At 52.4% G+C, this 14299-nt stretch overlaps 4 protein-coding genes across 4 annotated transcripts; 2 read left to right on the plus strand and 2 right to left on the minus strand.

The window, feature by feature from the left end:
- Positions 1–172: 172 nt before the first annotated feature.
- CCMA1212_001660 (uncharacterized protein) lies at positions 173–5322 on the minus strand (the record flags this gene model as incomplete). The annotated part of the gene is made up of 6 exons (XM_073699078.1): positions 173–1925; positions 1983–3330; positions 3408–4073; positions 4163–5102; positions 5150–5167; positions 5227–5322. 6 exons carry the CDS (start codon positions 5320–5322, stop codon positions 173–175), a joined length of 4821 nt encoding a protein of 1606 aa, XP_073561775.1.
- Positions 5323–8259: 2937 nt separating this feature from the next.
- Positions 8260–9740, plus strand: CCMA1212_001661 (uncharacterized protein; the record flags this gene model as incomplete). Its single annotated transcript, XM_073699079.1, has 5 exons — positions 8260–8303; positions 8372–8579; positions 8662–8818; positions 8891–9276; positions 9357–9740. The coding sequence occupies 5 exons, from the start codon at positions 8260–8262 to the stop codon at positions 9738–9740; spliced, it is 1179 nt and encodes a 392-aa protein (XP_073561774.1).
- A 98-nt stretch (positions 9741–9838) lies between these two features.
- CCMA1212_001662 (uncharacterized protein) lies at positions 9839–10330 on the plus strand (the record flags this gene model as incomplete). The annotated part of the gene is made up of 1 exon (XM_073699080.1): positions 9839–10330. The coding sequence occupies one exon, from the start codon at positions 9839–9841 to the stop codon at positions 10328–10330; it is 492 nt and encodes a 163-aa protein (XP_073561773.1).
- Positions 10331–10412: 82 nt separating this feature from the next.
- Positions 10413–11665, minus strand: CCMA1212_001663 (uncharacterized protein; the record flags this gene model as incomplete). Its single annotated transcript, XM_073699081.1, has 2 exons — positions 10413–11282; positions 11342–11665. 2 exons carry the CDS (start codon positions 11663–11665, stop codon positions 10413–10415), a joined length of 1194 nt encoding a protein of 397 aa, XP_073561772.1.
- Positions 11666–14299: the final 2634 nt, after the last annotated feature.

The raw sequence follows: 14299 nt of genomic DNA on the forward strand, positions 1-14299 counted from the left end.
AATTGCATCTTGATAGGTACCTGCCTAAGGTACCTAGGCACTTGATGTGTGGCCTTCCAACACGGAATACCTTAGGTACCCACCTAGTAGGTGGCTACCTTATTTCCCATGCGTAGGGCGACAGGTATATGCAGTTTCCCTCTTACATACATGCACCTACGTCTCGTCCACCTCACCGAAGCGGCCGCCCAGTCACCCATATATCAGTCTCAGCATATTCCTCAACTTCAGCATCCATATCAAACTGCCCCAGCAAATCAGTCTCCCATCTCCCCATCCACCCCTTAACAATAACAACATCCCCCTTCGTTGCAAAAACCAAACTCCTCTCCGGAGTAACGGTGCACACGACTGACCCGAGTATGCTCACCCACTCGGGAGGAATGAAGAAATGCCGCCGCACTTCTCTGGTGAGATGGAATGTATCCAAGTCCACGGTGCTGACCCATCTCTCCTTGTGAAGGAATACGAGGGTAGAGTCGATAACGGAGATGACATCGCCCAGGACGCAGCTCAATGCTTGTAAGCCACGTCTCGGTACGACTTCAACTGCAGATTCACCAGCAGCGAGAAAACTGCTCGTGTCCCAACAGTTCGTGCGAGTTCCCGTCAATGGATCAGCCAGTTTCTCCACGAACACACGGTCGTTGCTGAGATACGATGCGTTCGTAACGTACTCTGGCTCGGGAAGCCTTCCATCTCTGTACAGACTCAGCGTTCCCTCCGAGGCTTGTCCGAAATCGCGCCAGTAGAAGACATGGCTCCGTGAATCTTCCAAGACGATGAACCTATCATCCATCAAGGGGAATTGCACCGCTCGCCGTAAGTTTGCTGAGCCCCTAGGCACACGCAGACTCCCCAGCTTCTTCCTGGACGGCAGACTCCAGAGTTTAGACGCAGACAGTGTGATGATGAGCAAGGCATCTTTCGATGGACTTAACAGCATCTGTTCGATGCAATTGTCGCATCGTTCTTTGTGTTCGATTTTAGCACTTGCCCATTCGTTTTGCCCACGCATAGGCTCAGCAAACACCACGAAGCCATCTTCATCTCCGGTGATGATCAAATCTCCCTCGGCGCCCTGGACCATGACGAGGCTGGTTATTGCGCACTTATGGTCTTGATGAAGCCGTGCAACCCGTGACCCATCTAGAGCAGAGAAAGCCACGACTTCTCCGGACTCTGTACCACAAATCACGACACGGCCGCCTTCAGATAGAGCCATGAGCGAAATAGAAGCTTTCCGAGACCCTGGTGCTTCCCGAGGATCTCGAGGCAGCAGCTCAGGTTTGTAGCATTCGTCGTCGGCCGTTGCATCCTCGTGCTCTTGACCCTCCCGCAGCTCAAGCAGGGGAAATTCCCATATGCGGCTCTGACGGCTGTGGGCGCCAATGATGCGTTTACCCTGACTCGCGACCACGAGCGGCGTAATGGGTATTCCGGGATGATCAAACTGACATACAAGGTTGAGGGTGACGACATCCAGAAGCTGGACCTTGTATATCTCAAGTGTGTAGGCAGTTTCACCCGTGCCTATAACCAGATGCTTCCCGTCTGTAGTCCACGACACATGATTGGCACACATGTTGGGTTTGTAATATATATGGCACATCGTGCTGGTGTCGAAAATAGCAAGCCCGCCACCTGTATAGGAAGCTGCGAGAAGCTGCGTTTCAGGGCTGGGATTGAAAGAGAACTCTTTGACAAGGTGTGTTCCGGGCGCTTGCAAGACGCCTTGGATAAATAACTCATCGATATCCATGAGATAGATGTCTCCGTTGCTGTAAAACGCGACGGCGAAACGGTGCGGACAAGCCTCGTCAAAGCTGGCTGCGCAGGCAGCTGAAGATGGGAGAGGCGCTTCGATGGAGGTGTTGTCAAATGTGCTCCAATGAAGTATGTCTGACTCCTTTGTTTCGAGATTTCTATAGAGCTGTGAGAAAAGAGCACATGACAGTTGCAGGAATGATGAAACTGATCACCTTCGTTCTGTCACACCGGAAGAAGAAACGGCGGTGAACTGGTTCATGTTGAAACTGAACGACAGGACTGGGCCGCAGTCAAAGGTATATCTGAGTGTCCCCGTCTTGGTATCCCAAATGGCAGCTTGGCCGCCGCCAGTAGCAGCAAGATATCTATCATCACATCCAAAGCCAACCAGCTTCAGCTGCGAGTTCAAAAACTTGACCTCGATTGTGCTTTGGAGCAAGGCCATGTCGTAAACGGTGATGGACCCGGTAGATAAACCGATGGCAGCATGGTATCGCCCACACGCAACGACTTCCACCATTGATTCATGCTCGATGCACATGAGACACTCGTTCCATCTTTGGTCCCGCGTGCCAAGTATCTCCAGTTCTGCGTCTCCAGAAAAAGAAGCGTGACGATAAATCAATGACTGAGTAGGGCAGAAAGGGGGCACTAGGTGGTGGATTGCTGCAGGGCTCTTAAGCAACGGCTCTCGAAAGTTCAACACGACCCGTGAGATGTCCGAGGCCCAGCCTTTGAGACGTACGATATCGTGGTTCGACCATATCCCCTCGTCTTTACCGCGCTCTGCGTATCTTTCCAGGTTGATGGCTGACTGAACGGCGACCCCGAGCTTGCGCCTCTGAGCCAAGCTCTCTATCCAATGAAGCACCCATTCGTCCAAGAAGTGAGTGATGTTACCTGGGTTTAGAAGCTCTCCCGCATCCGACTTTATCAAGTGTTGCGAAAAGCATTCTGCCGCATACCAGAGAAAAGAAGGTTCGGCAAGTTGAGCAGGACGGTCGACTGCTAGATATTTCGCCAAGTATGCCAAGCAGAGCGCTGCGAGATGCCCATGGTCTTTCGCCGGTTTTATAGCAAACTGCGACTCTAAACCGGCGCGACAGAGGAACTGTCTTGCTGTATCGTGAACAAGGTGCAACTTGAGTTTTTGATCTATCATGATGAATTGGCCGCATGCAGCAACAGCGGCATGGACCATCTTCGGTGGCGAAGCTCGGATGTTCATCTGCACTGCGCCCCGAAGCTCCTCAACCGTCATCGGTCGTTCTGCCAGGGTTATCCATGTAAGGATGGACTTTGCCAGTTTAGCTCGACGTTTGTCTTTCTCAATGGAGTGTAAGATTCTGGCGTACAGTTCGTGCAGGGCACTCGGGACTTCCTCGAGAATAGCCTCAATGTCCTCGTCGGTGAATGCCGTTTCGAGCTCTTTGAGGACTAGGCGGATCCAGACGAACGAGCCGTTGGACTTTTTGACGATTCGAGATATCAGCTCATTGCCGGTTTCCAAGTGATTGAGCTGCTGCAGTCTCGCTTTGACGACGGATCGCATGTCGGAGGCTTTAGTGTCAGAAAACGTGGTTAGCATTCAACTCCCTCTTTCAAGATACATTGTAATATATAGTGACTTAACTTACCGGTATGCTCTGTATCAACCATGCATATGGATACCCGCTGGCCTAATGAAAGCATGCCTTCTTGTATCTCCGGCGTGTGCTGACTGGCAATAAATACGCGAACATGCTGAGGCAGCTGTTCAAGCAATTGATAGATGTCAGAAGCCCCAGAGTACTCGTCCAGCCCATCAATGACCCAGAAATGAGTCAATGGCGACTTGACATTGAAGATGGCCTCTTGGAATAGCTTCCTCCAGATGAGCTTGTCTGTTTGGCCCTCCCAGGAGACGCCTGCTTCTTGAAGCCGAATGATGGCCCTCCGAACTTGTGCGTCTTGCAGCCCCATTTGGAAAGCAATGCTCAGGAGAAGGGTAGAAAGATCGCGCATTTCCCCCTTTCCTCGCTTGATGAAGAAGTAGCTGCATCGTATGGGCTCGCTCTGCTGGGACATGTAGTCAATCACACTGCTGCACATGATCGACTTTCCTGCACCCATCCCGGCCACAAGCCAGTAAATTGGCGGTGATTCGGGGTCAAAGAGCGTCCAATTGCGGAAGCCTGGATCTTGTATGATCCAGGCACACGAGTCGGGATGCCTGGCTTCGCGATTCATGATCAAATCATCCTCAAATGAATCATCGACTCCCAGATAAGGACCCAGTCTAGCTTTGGCAACCATTTTAGGGGCTGTACGAGGAAAGTTAGCCATCTTCGCGCTCTAGAACCAAGTTGCTCAAGACAACTAAGAGGTGTTCTTGACCAGGCGTCTTTCTTACAATTAGACTTGATCATGTCAACCGCGCTCAACAGTGCGTTGCGCAGCTTTCTGTAATTGTGATCGGATTGGTACTTGAACTTGCAAATAGTCCGGTGGTCGGCATCCATCAACGACACGCTCTCGTTGGCGAACCCTAGCGTAGCAGAGTGCTTGTCAACGACGAGAATATTCGAGTAGTCCGACATTGGCAGAGACTCAAAGAAGGACCACAGATGAAGTTCCGAGGCATATTGGTGGAACGCCTCGTTCACCTCTAGCACGGGCCCCGAGTTGGCGACAAGGTCCTTGACGTATGGCTTGGAGACTCCCGTCACTAGCAGCAAGTTCCGCAGGACTTTGCCCAGCTCAGAGCCCCGATGCGGCGTCGCAAGGAAGAACATTGAGTGGAATCTGCTCGCGAGGTCCGCGCAAGAAGGGTCCTGCCGGGCCAGGATATACGCCTTCTTGGCCACGCAGCCGCCCATGCTGTGCCCGACCAGCACGATGCCGGCGTCGCTCCGCTTGATGAGCTGGTGGTTCATCATCTCCCCGAGCAGAGACTGGGCAAAGTCATGGACCGACAATATGCTGGGCGTCCGCTCCCTCCAATCGGCCTCGTAGCCAAAAGTATGGATTCGAACGTGCTCGAACTCGGCATCGGCTGGCAGCCAGTCCCGCGGCCAGCAGCTTTGAGGCGCCGGGCCGGAGGAATCGCACCACGTCTTGATCGAGCCTCCTCCCAGGCCATGGATAAAGATCATTTCCGCTATCACGACTCCATCTGGAGGCTCATACAGCGTGCTCAATCCCAGGGACCCTTTGCTCTTCTTCGGCTTCGGCGGTGCTTCTGCTGTCGATGTTTTGCGGCGCCTCGAGGGCAGGGAAAAGGTCCCTGTTGGTTTTGAGAGGATGCCGCTCAGCCATGATGGTTTGAGCTGAGCAGTTTTGGACCTCGGGGCCTACAAACAATATAATGTATTAGTGAATGTGTAGGATACAATAATACCTCCGATCGTGGAGCATTCTATACGGATTTGAGGATATGAGACGAGTCCGTCTGTGCAGAAGCTGCCCGTTCCTTACCTTGGAAATACTGGAAGTGATGTTAGAGGCTGGAGCAGGTACTCCAGCACTAGAAAGCTCGGTATACACGGCGGCCTGTGGGTGCATGTAGCTCATCGTTGCTTCATGAATCCCGTCGTTATGGGTGGTAAATCTCGACTAAAACACAGATCACGACGGCGAAAAAGAATCGAAGATGAGAATGAGAATCAAATCAACATCTGAACGACTCTAACAAGAATAAGAAAGCGAGGTGCAACATGCGATTTGCATCATCTTCGTGGACTCCGTGGAACTCTCTGCGTAACCGCCTTCTGCTGCAGAAATGATCCATATAAAATAGCCTGAGCGGCTATTGCACCAATATACTCCCAGCACCGATGCGAGGCAGAACCAACCGCATAATCTCAGTAGGGATACTTTGAATCCTTACGAAAGCGAACCAATATGAAAACATGCATAATGCACATTGGGGCTTGATTAAAGCTAATATTGCCGCTGCGGTAGGTATGTCGGTCGGCCTATATCTTGCTACGTGCCGAGACAGAGCTAATACATGCAGCCACCTCGAATGATAAGGGATAACTATAACCTCCTGCGAAGGTTGTAAAGTTTGGAGATCTGAAATTTTTATGCGGAAGTAGAACAGGGGAAATAGAGGAAGCTTTGGAAACTGTTGGTTCTTCTTTCCATTGCTTCGCATATCCCACTCCAAAAGATTGTCGTCGGCTGTCCCAAAAAAGCCATCCATGCAACTCTGAAGAAACAGCCAGGATGCCCGCGTCTCTCGACATGTGAGCCAATGATATTCGACAAGGCAGAATTGCGAAACGCCTCGCAAAATCTTCCTTCTTAGAGGGTGGAAAAGAACCTCTAGAACGATCAGAGACACAACGAACAGCAGTCATCAGAACCAGGTTTGCCAGGCAAATAAGAACGTCATCCAGTAGCACTGCAGGAGATATTGTTACAACTGACTGATAAGCAGCGGTTGCATATACGGTTGGAGCTGCTTGACGAAAATGATCACAGGGCAATGACTGAGTACAGCTGACGCTTGAGCAAAACAGAGCAGTGGAACAAGCATCATGATGCTATCGTGGAGGCGCATTGTCAAGATCATGGCACACTAAAAGGCATTCTCAACCACAGACTGCTTCAATTCTGCAAGCACTGTCATTGCATAGAGAATAGTTATCAATGATGAATGGTAATCAACCCACTCGTCTCACACTTTGACAATGAACGCACTCCCCCGTCACCTCACCAACGAGGCAGCGGAAGGCATCGAATATCCAAACCGCAGCCCTAACGCAGCAGCTGTCATCACATCAAATCACACAGAATATTTTCATCCGATCACAGCACGCGACCCGCTGTGAGGCCGCTGGTTACTGCCGTTGCGCTCTAGTGATCTTATACGAGTAATAAGTCGCGGTATGCACTAACAACATGAAATCAGCCCTAGAGAGGGCCTTGCTTGCTGATGAGACATCACGGACGCGCATTGGGTGAACCGGTAAGCCTCGCAGGCACTGGACGTCCCGAAGAGGTGGCGGAGGCCGCCTGTCACATCTCACGGCTTGGGTGGGTGCCAAACCCGGGCGAGCAGCAGACTGCATTGGCCCTGTGTATGCTGGTTGGCCGCCTCGAGACCGGCTTTGGGCTTTGAATCTTGGGCTTTGAGATGCTGGCCTGATGCCACTCTGGCTGAGCCACGACCCAGCGAGTGCGACATCTTGGCTGTGTTCCGCCATCTAGGGGTTTTTTTTTTTTTTTTTTTTTTTTTTTTTTTCAGGAGCATAGTGACGCTTTTTCTATCCAACGTATGACTGAATAGCAGTATGGATGGGCTAGGACAGCATTGGACTACTGTCTCACATCGCACTGCCACAAAAGCAGCCGCCAGATAAAGAATAATAGTCCCTCAGGGCGAGTTCTGCCCTTGTATCGCGATAGGTAGTTACTTACCTTACCTTGCCCTGCCATCTTACAGATTTGGTGCCCTTTGGCGTGTGGGGGTTCGAGAAACGAAGCCCAGCAGAGCACTTACACAGTTGCCAGAGTACTGCTTTCTTTCTGCGCATTTTTGGCCCTTGTCTCGTAACAAAGGCTCGTTTCTGTCTTTAGACAGTATATTGCAGAAACTTCCCACTTGCAGTTGCCACGGCAAGTCACCGCACTGAAGCCTCGACTGCCCGTCCACTCGTTTGGCAACTGTTGACGATGGAAACTGACAGCACGGCAGGCAGCTCGTGCCTTTTGGCACTCAATAGGGGCGCCCCTCCCGCGACGCTTCTACCCACCAGCCCATGTCGGAGTACCTGTGCGGTACCTTCCCGCCGCCTCGACTTGCCTCGCCCCCCCCAAAAGCGCCAGGCTCTCGATATCAACCCACATGCAAAATAGCCTTACATGCTGGCTAACAGCAGCAGCAGCAGGCCGTGGATCGCCCACCCACCCAGCCATTGATCCCTCCCATGTCCCTTCTTCACCATGTATCCCCATGTACAGAGCTAGTGCCCCTATGGCTGACGGCCGGTCTCCATTCGATTTGATGTTAGCAGCACTTGTGCCCAGTAGGAAGGGACCTGATGAGGGGCTGCTCGAGGAACTCCCAAGGAGTATTTTGCATCAGAGGCCGTATTTATTCTCAGCTCGCCGCTGTAGCTCCTTCAGCTCTGCCTCGTCCCCCGTCGCCGCTGTCCTGTGCTCGTCACTCCTCCTTGCCTCTCCTCTCCGGCTGCCTCTTGCCGCTGCTTCTCTGGGTTCTTGAATTGAAACAGTTCCTAGGACAGTTCTCAGGGCGTCTTTGCTGGCTCCGACTGTTGCTCGAATCGCAAGTCTTGGCTTGAATCCCGCTTCTCGTGTGTCCAGATACCCCGCCAGACTTCAGGATGAGTTGTAAGTCGCATTCCTTACACCGCCGCCAGTGGAAAAGCACGAGAACTCGCCGATGCGCCAGATTGTGCCATTCCGGGCTTTCAATCCTGTCAGCGGAATACATATGGATAGTTGCTAACAAGTGCCGTTCTTCTGGATGTAGTCGCTGGCATGCTAAACCGCCTCCATGGCCAACCCGAGAGCTATGAGAAAAAGTACGATACCAGCCTCCGACAGCGCCGACACTGAAACTCAGCATTAACGAATCGATGTTATAATACAGAGCAAAGTACAGGTTCGGACGAACCCTCGGTGCTGGCACATACGGTGTCGTGCGCGAGGCCGATGGCCCTACCGGCAAGGTGGCCATTAAGATCATCCTGAAGAAGAGCGTCAAGGGCAACGAGCAGATGGTGTACGACGAGCTGAACCTCCTTCAGCGACTGAAGCATCCTCACATTGTCAAGTTTGTCGACTGGTTTGAGTCGAGAGTACGTTTTTTCTGCCTTCGTTGGGCGCGAACAAGAATAGGGTGAAGAAAGGGGACGGGTACTAATACTTGTAGCGGCATAGGACAAGTTCTACATCGTCACTCAGCTTGCCACTGGTGGAGAGTTGTTCGACCGGATTTGCGACCAGGGCAAGTTCACCGAGAAAGATGCCTCTCAGACTATCAAGCAGGTCTTGGACGCCGTGACCTACCTTCACCAGAACAATGTCGTTCACAGAGGTGAGTTGGGCAACCCTAACCCCGATATCGATGCATCGAATCGACGGAGGAGCTGACTGGATACACGCCCAGATCTGAAGCCAGAGAACCTCATCTACGTAACACAGGACCCGGACTCCGATTTGGTATTGGCCGATTTTGGTATTGCCAAGACGCTCGACAGCAAAGACGAGACGTTGAAGACAATGGCTGGGTCCTTCGGCTACGCAGCTCCTGAGGTCATGGCCAAGCAGGGCCACGGAAAGCCGGTAGATATGTGGTCTCTCGGCGTCATCACTTACACCCTGCTCTGCGGCTACTCTCCTTTCCGCAGCGAGAACCTCCAGGACCTGCTCGACGAGTGCACCAGGGGGTCTGTCATCTTCCATGAGAGGTACTGGAAAGACGTCAGCGCGGATGCCAAAGACTTCATCAACTGCCTCATCGTTCCCGATCCCAGCAGCAGATGGACAGCAGAGGTAAGCTCAGAATCCCCGCCATCCTACCAAATCACGATACTCGTTTCGAAACAAGTCTGACATTCTATGCGAAACCACAGCAAGCACTCGGCCACATCTGGCTCAGTGGTAAGAACGCCACCGACCACGACTTGCTGCCCGAACTGCGCAAGGCTCGCGAAGCCCGCGCCAAGCTCAAGCACGCCATCTTGGCCGTCAGCCTCCGAAAGCGAATCGCCGCACTGCAAGACGTCGAGTCAGACTCCGATAGCGACGAAATGGCCGCTGCCGAGGAGGCTATTCCCGGACAGCCTGCAGCCTCGTCCAAGACGAACGTGCTGCGGGAAAAGGTCAAGGACGGCTCTCTCTTCCGCTCCGTGGCCCTGGCCGCCATCAAAGACCATGCCGCTAAGAAGGAGGCCGAGATCACGGACGAGGATCTCGTCAAGCAGGCCAACAGGAAGAGCTTCAACAGTGAATCTTGAAACCTGAGCAAACAAGCATGGTTGTTGGTGTACTTTTCACTTGCTTTTTGTAATCCCCTTTTCGCCTGTTTTGTTCGGTTACCTGGTTGGATTCCCCAATGATTGGATACTACCGCTCAGTCATTCGCAACGGAGAAAGAGAAAAGAATGCAAGGAACGGTCAAGAATGGGTGACTCGGTACCATTTTACGGTCGAGAGCAAGAGAAGGAGCTTGGCTTTGGGTGAGATCACGATCGATCTGAGATTCATTCGCAGTCAACAATATTTTTTTAGTTGTGCAGCATTGCCTGGTAACATTTTTGTTTTGATATTTGCTTTATATCCTTTACTATATCAAGACAGCCAAAGCTGCTTCAGAGAAGTGACTCTTTGTCCTACTTTTTTCTCTGGAATCTGTCTAATCCACAAATCCATACCATTCCCCATGAGCGCTGGAATAGCAAGCACATGCAGCCCATTCGCAATGTCTATAAATGCCCCTTTCGCCTCAGCTCCAAAAGCCCTGATGTACACCAAAAGCCAGACAGCCCGAGCGAAACAAGACCAGATCCAATCAAACAATACAAAAAATGCAAAGTCTAATCAATAAATGACAACAGACACCGGTTTTCCATGCAAGAGTATTTGTTTCTTCTTTTTTATACTTTGATTTGTTCAATTCCTTGAACATCTCAGTTGATGTCCGCCAAGGCACTCTCTCGAAGAGCCTCGTACTTTCGAAAGTCGAACCGCTGTCGCTTCCAGCCGTTGGCCCTCAGCCGCTCGATCCGCGTCTGCAGCTCCAGAGCACGCATTTCCTCGCTCAGGACAGGCGTAGGCTTGGGACTCTCTGCGGCGGCAAGGTCGCGCTCCAACCATTCCAGGTGAGAGGCAATCTGCCGCTGCAGGCCCGAAAGCACGGTACAGTAGTGGTGGACGGAGCGGGCATGGAGGAAATTGTCTGCAGCTGTGGGAGTATCATAATAGTTGTCGTCGTCGTCTTGGGCGACGCTGAACTCGGAGTTTGTGGGAGAGGGGAGTGGGAACTGCGGCCTCCCTGAGCTGTAAAGGGCCGGAGGTTCCGGAGTGGGTTGGCGAACGCCCCAGTCGTCGTCGAACCCGAGCGTAGGAGAGTCTGGACGCACGATGGGTTCATAGCTAGACTCGTAGACTGGCTCGTGAGAGGGCTCATAGGACGGCACGTCACAAAAAGCGACGCGCTTCTTTGGCTTGGATCGGCTGCTGGAGCTCTTCAAACAGCTATCCAGGGAGCTGATTGAGAGTGAGGGAGAGGAGATTCTGGTAGAGACCGTGGAGATTGAGGCGTCTGACCCATAAGGAGTGTGTAGGCTGGAAAATGGGGAGAGAGCGCGAGATGAAGGACGTCGCTTAGCAGCCTCATCTTCCCTGATGAGATGGGCGGCGACGCGATAGTGATCGCGGGCTCGGTAGAGGAGCTTTGTGCGGTATGGAGAGTTGGGTGGCAGTGAGCGGACCTGCATCTCGAGGGCAGAAGCCGCGTAAAAGCGGATGTAGATGAGACATGCTGTCTCCGGCTTGTTCTATGGGCTGTTGTTAGTTGACTTGTAACAAAGAGCGTTTGCTCCATGGTAATTCTTACCGAGTCCTTCACTTCGCCGAGCAATTCATGGCATCGCATGGAGCATTGGCGATATTTTCGGTTGACAAAGTCTCTCTTCACGTCGCCCAGCGCTTTCTTCCACTGCTCAGGTGTCGAAGGGGTCGGTTTCGAGGCGACGATAGGCCCGGGAATTGTTCGTTCTCGCGCTGTTCGCCCATACTCCTCGTTCGTTCGCGGCCTGGACGGCGTCGGTTCCCAGGATCTATGGTTGGATGCGTGACTGAATTTCCCTTCCGAGATAGAGTATGTGGTTTTTGAAGGTTGAATGAGCGTGCTCATGCGGAGGGGGATGAGGCCCGGCATGTCGTAAAAGAGTTTCGAAGGCTGATGAGGATGGGCCCGGCTTGTAAAAAGGAGCGTCGCCACGTCGAACCTTAGAGAGACTGATGAAAGTTCGTTGTAGTTTCTCGTTCGAGAGACTGTGTTGTCGTGGGAAGCGTAGTTAAGACAGGAGAAAAGAGTAGATCGCCAAGGTGTGTTGGTATATCCGTATAGAGATGAGATATATAACAAATAGACTTAGGAGAGGAGGCAGAGAGCGTGGCGTGGCTTAAGAGTAGTGTGTATCCACGAAAAAAAGGAAAAATATCACTCAAATTGATTCGAGTCGCGGCGCGAATGATCAAGGAAATCCGTGATATATCAAGAGGCAGGAAAGGGAAGAAATGAGCGGCACAATGCAAGACAGCAGAGGTGGAAAATGGGCAAAAACGCGATTTCAGAAAAACCGGTCCGCCAAGGGAGGGAAAGACTGGAGACTGGGCTCTTTAAGAAGGAGGGAGTGGCTTGCACAATGAGTGTGTAACTGACGATAACAGTCGAGTACGTGACGGAGGGAGTGAAAAAGAAAATAAGAGAGGAAGAAGCTCGGGCTCAACTGAGACTGGCAGATGCAACGCAGAGACGTGCCGGGGGGTGGTGCTCAGAGGGTTCAGCGTCCCGCCACCTCGGGAAGAGGATTTTTCTTTCTTTTCTTCCCTTTCCCTGCTGATTCTCTCCTGCATGTTGCTCTTTTACTCTTCCAATTGGAGCAGCATCGATTGTCCCCCGCTAGCAATCCATAGTATGCCCTCGTTCTCGATGCTGTTGCGCCGAGTGTTTGCTGTGCGATTGCTGATGCCGCGGTCTCCTTGCTCCCACAACACCGTCACAGCACCGTCACAATAGAGACCCAGGAGCCTGGTGAGAACCCCATCCAGAGGAGCAGATGCGCGGTCCAGGTCGTACTGCTAAGGTTAGCACCCGGACGCTCCCCTGGCCAAGTTCCCCCTATCCCCCTTGCACGCTCACCTTGCAAGCACAATCTGATGCCAGCCTGCTGCGGTAGCCGTACCGGTTGGCCGTTCTGGCAGGCTGCTGGACGCCACGCTAACGGACCCTTGCCCCTGATCCCGCTTCCCCGGGCCCTTGCTTGCGAGGAATTGTGGCTCCTGCGGGAATGAGCCGCTGCGGTGAAATGATGAAATATTGGCAAAAAGAAACGAGGCCTGCTGCCGTCCGCGACGAGGCTGCTGCCCACTCGATAATAATCTTAACAATTGAGTCAGTGCCTTAGTTACAGCTCAGGTATCGGTGGTAGCACTCAATTTAACGAGTCGAAGTCCCGTGACAAACGTGGCATGTACCAGGTTAGGTATGAATCAGACTGTGCAGGCGCGCTCGGGCTCCTGCTTCAGTCATTGGAATCCAGCAAGCGATTATCCGCAGGTACGATGGAGCCCTGCGTCAGAACCAAGGCAGGAACAACTCGACTGCCGCGCTAATCCCCAACGGCGCATCACTGATGAAACAAACAATCCCACCCTGAAGCAGCAGGAACCACCAGGCCGTGTCTCTCGCTTTTTGGCAGTTTTTGTGGAATGCGCGCGTATGCACCAAGGAGTCACCGGGTCGGGCAGGCTTTTTCCCGGCCATCGTCGTCTGTGTATGTACTTCCAAGGCTGTATTGGGACCTGGACAAGCATTCCATCCGACTTCAACAGCAAAAAGTCCCGAACAAAGACCCAACGTATCCCGCCACAGACTCGCCGTTTTTAATTTGACATCAAACTGCTGGCTGCCAGGCCCAAACGTCAACGGACGACTAGAAGAATTGAAAAGGCGCGGAAGCCAGAGACCCGTCCGTGGATCGCGTCCCAAAAGTCACCGGCCGCCGGATCCCTGCACCTCAAGAGCCGAGAACGTGGAGGTACCACTTGGTCAGGCAAATCAGGTACTCGTGAGACAAGAGAACTTGGAAGAAAAAAACGCGACAGCCTTTTCTTTTTTTCGCGTTGTTTACCTGTGCGAGTATCGTTTACAGCTCGTACAAAGTCCCTCCATGCACTGCCTTCCGAGCCATGGCCCGTCCGGGAGTCAGCCGTCCCAAGATCCGTCTTGCGAATGTCCTCCATTCTATGGTCCCCATTGGAATGCTGATTTGCTGCAGCATGGCAGTCTGTGCTTCCTCGCCTCGCGTTTAGTGAGTGCGGTGTTGTGCCTCGTATTCATCTGCTATCAGGACCTCGACCTTGCATCCAAGGGGGGCGTCTGAACGACTACATTTGTCACGGATACGTCCTTTTTTGCTCGGTATCACCGTATACAAGCGGTAGGCCTTTTTGGTTTTTCACTTCTGCGTAACCCAGCGTCCCACCAACAATGTGTTCATATCAATTACTCCCGGGACGGCAGATGAGATGCTCGTCCTACGTGCAAATCTCAACTCCCCCCACCGGTGCTGATCAGCACCTCACAGCACTGGTAGTATGTATCAGCACTTATCGTGATGAACCACATCTGCGGAGACCCCAAGATTTTTTTGCTTCGTCCAAGATTAGACGCTGGTAAAACGTGGCGCTGAAGTGGGATCATCACGAAACAAGCTCTGGATGGACAATAACCCAAGGCTTGTTTAGATTACCACTTGTCATGCTCCGTTGCCTGGGCGCCCTGTGC

The sequence above is a fragment of the Trichoderma ghanense genome (assembly GCF_004382785.1).
Source record: "Trichoderma ghanense strain CCMA-1212 chromosome Unknown scaffold_1, whole genome shotgun sequence".
Lineage (NCBI taxonomy): Eukaryota > Fungi > Ascomycota > Sordariomycetes > Hypocreales > Hypocreaceae > Trichoderma > Trichoderma ghanense.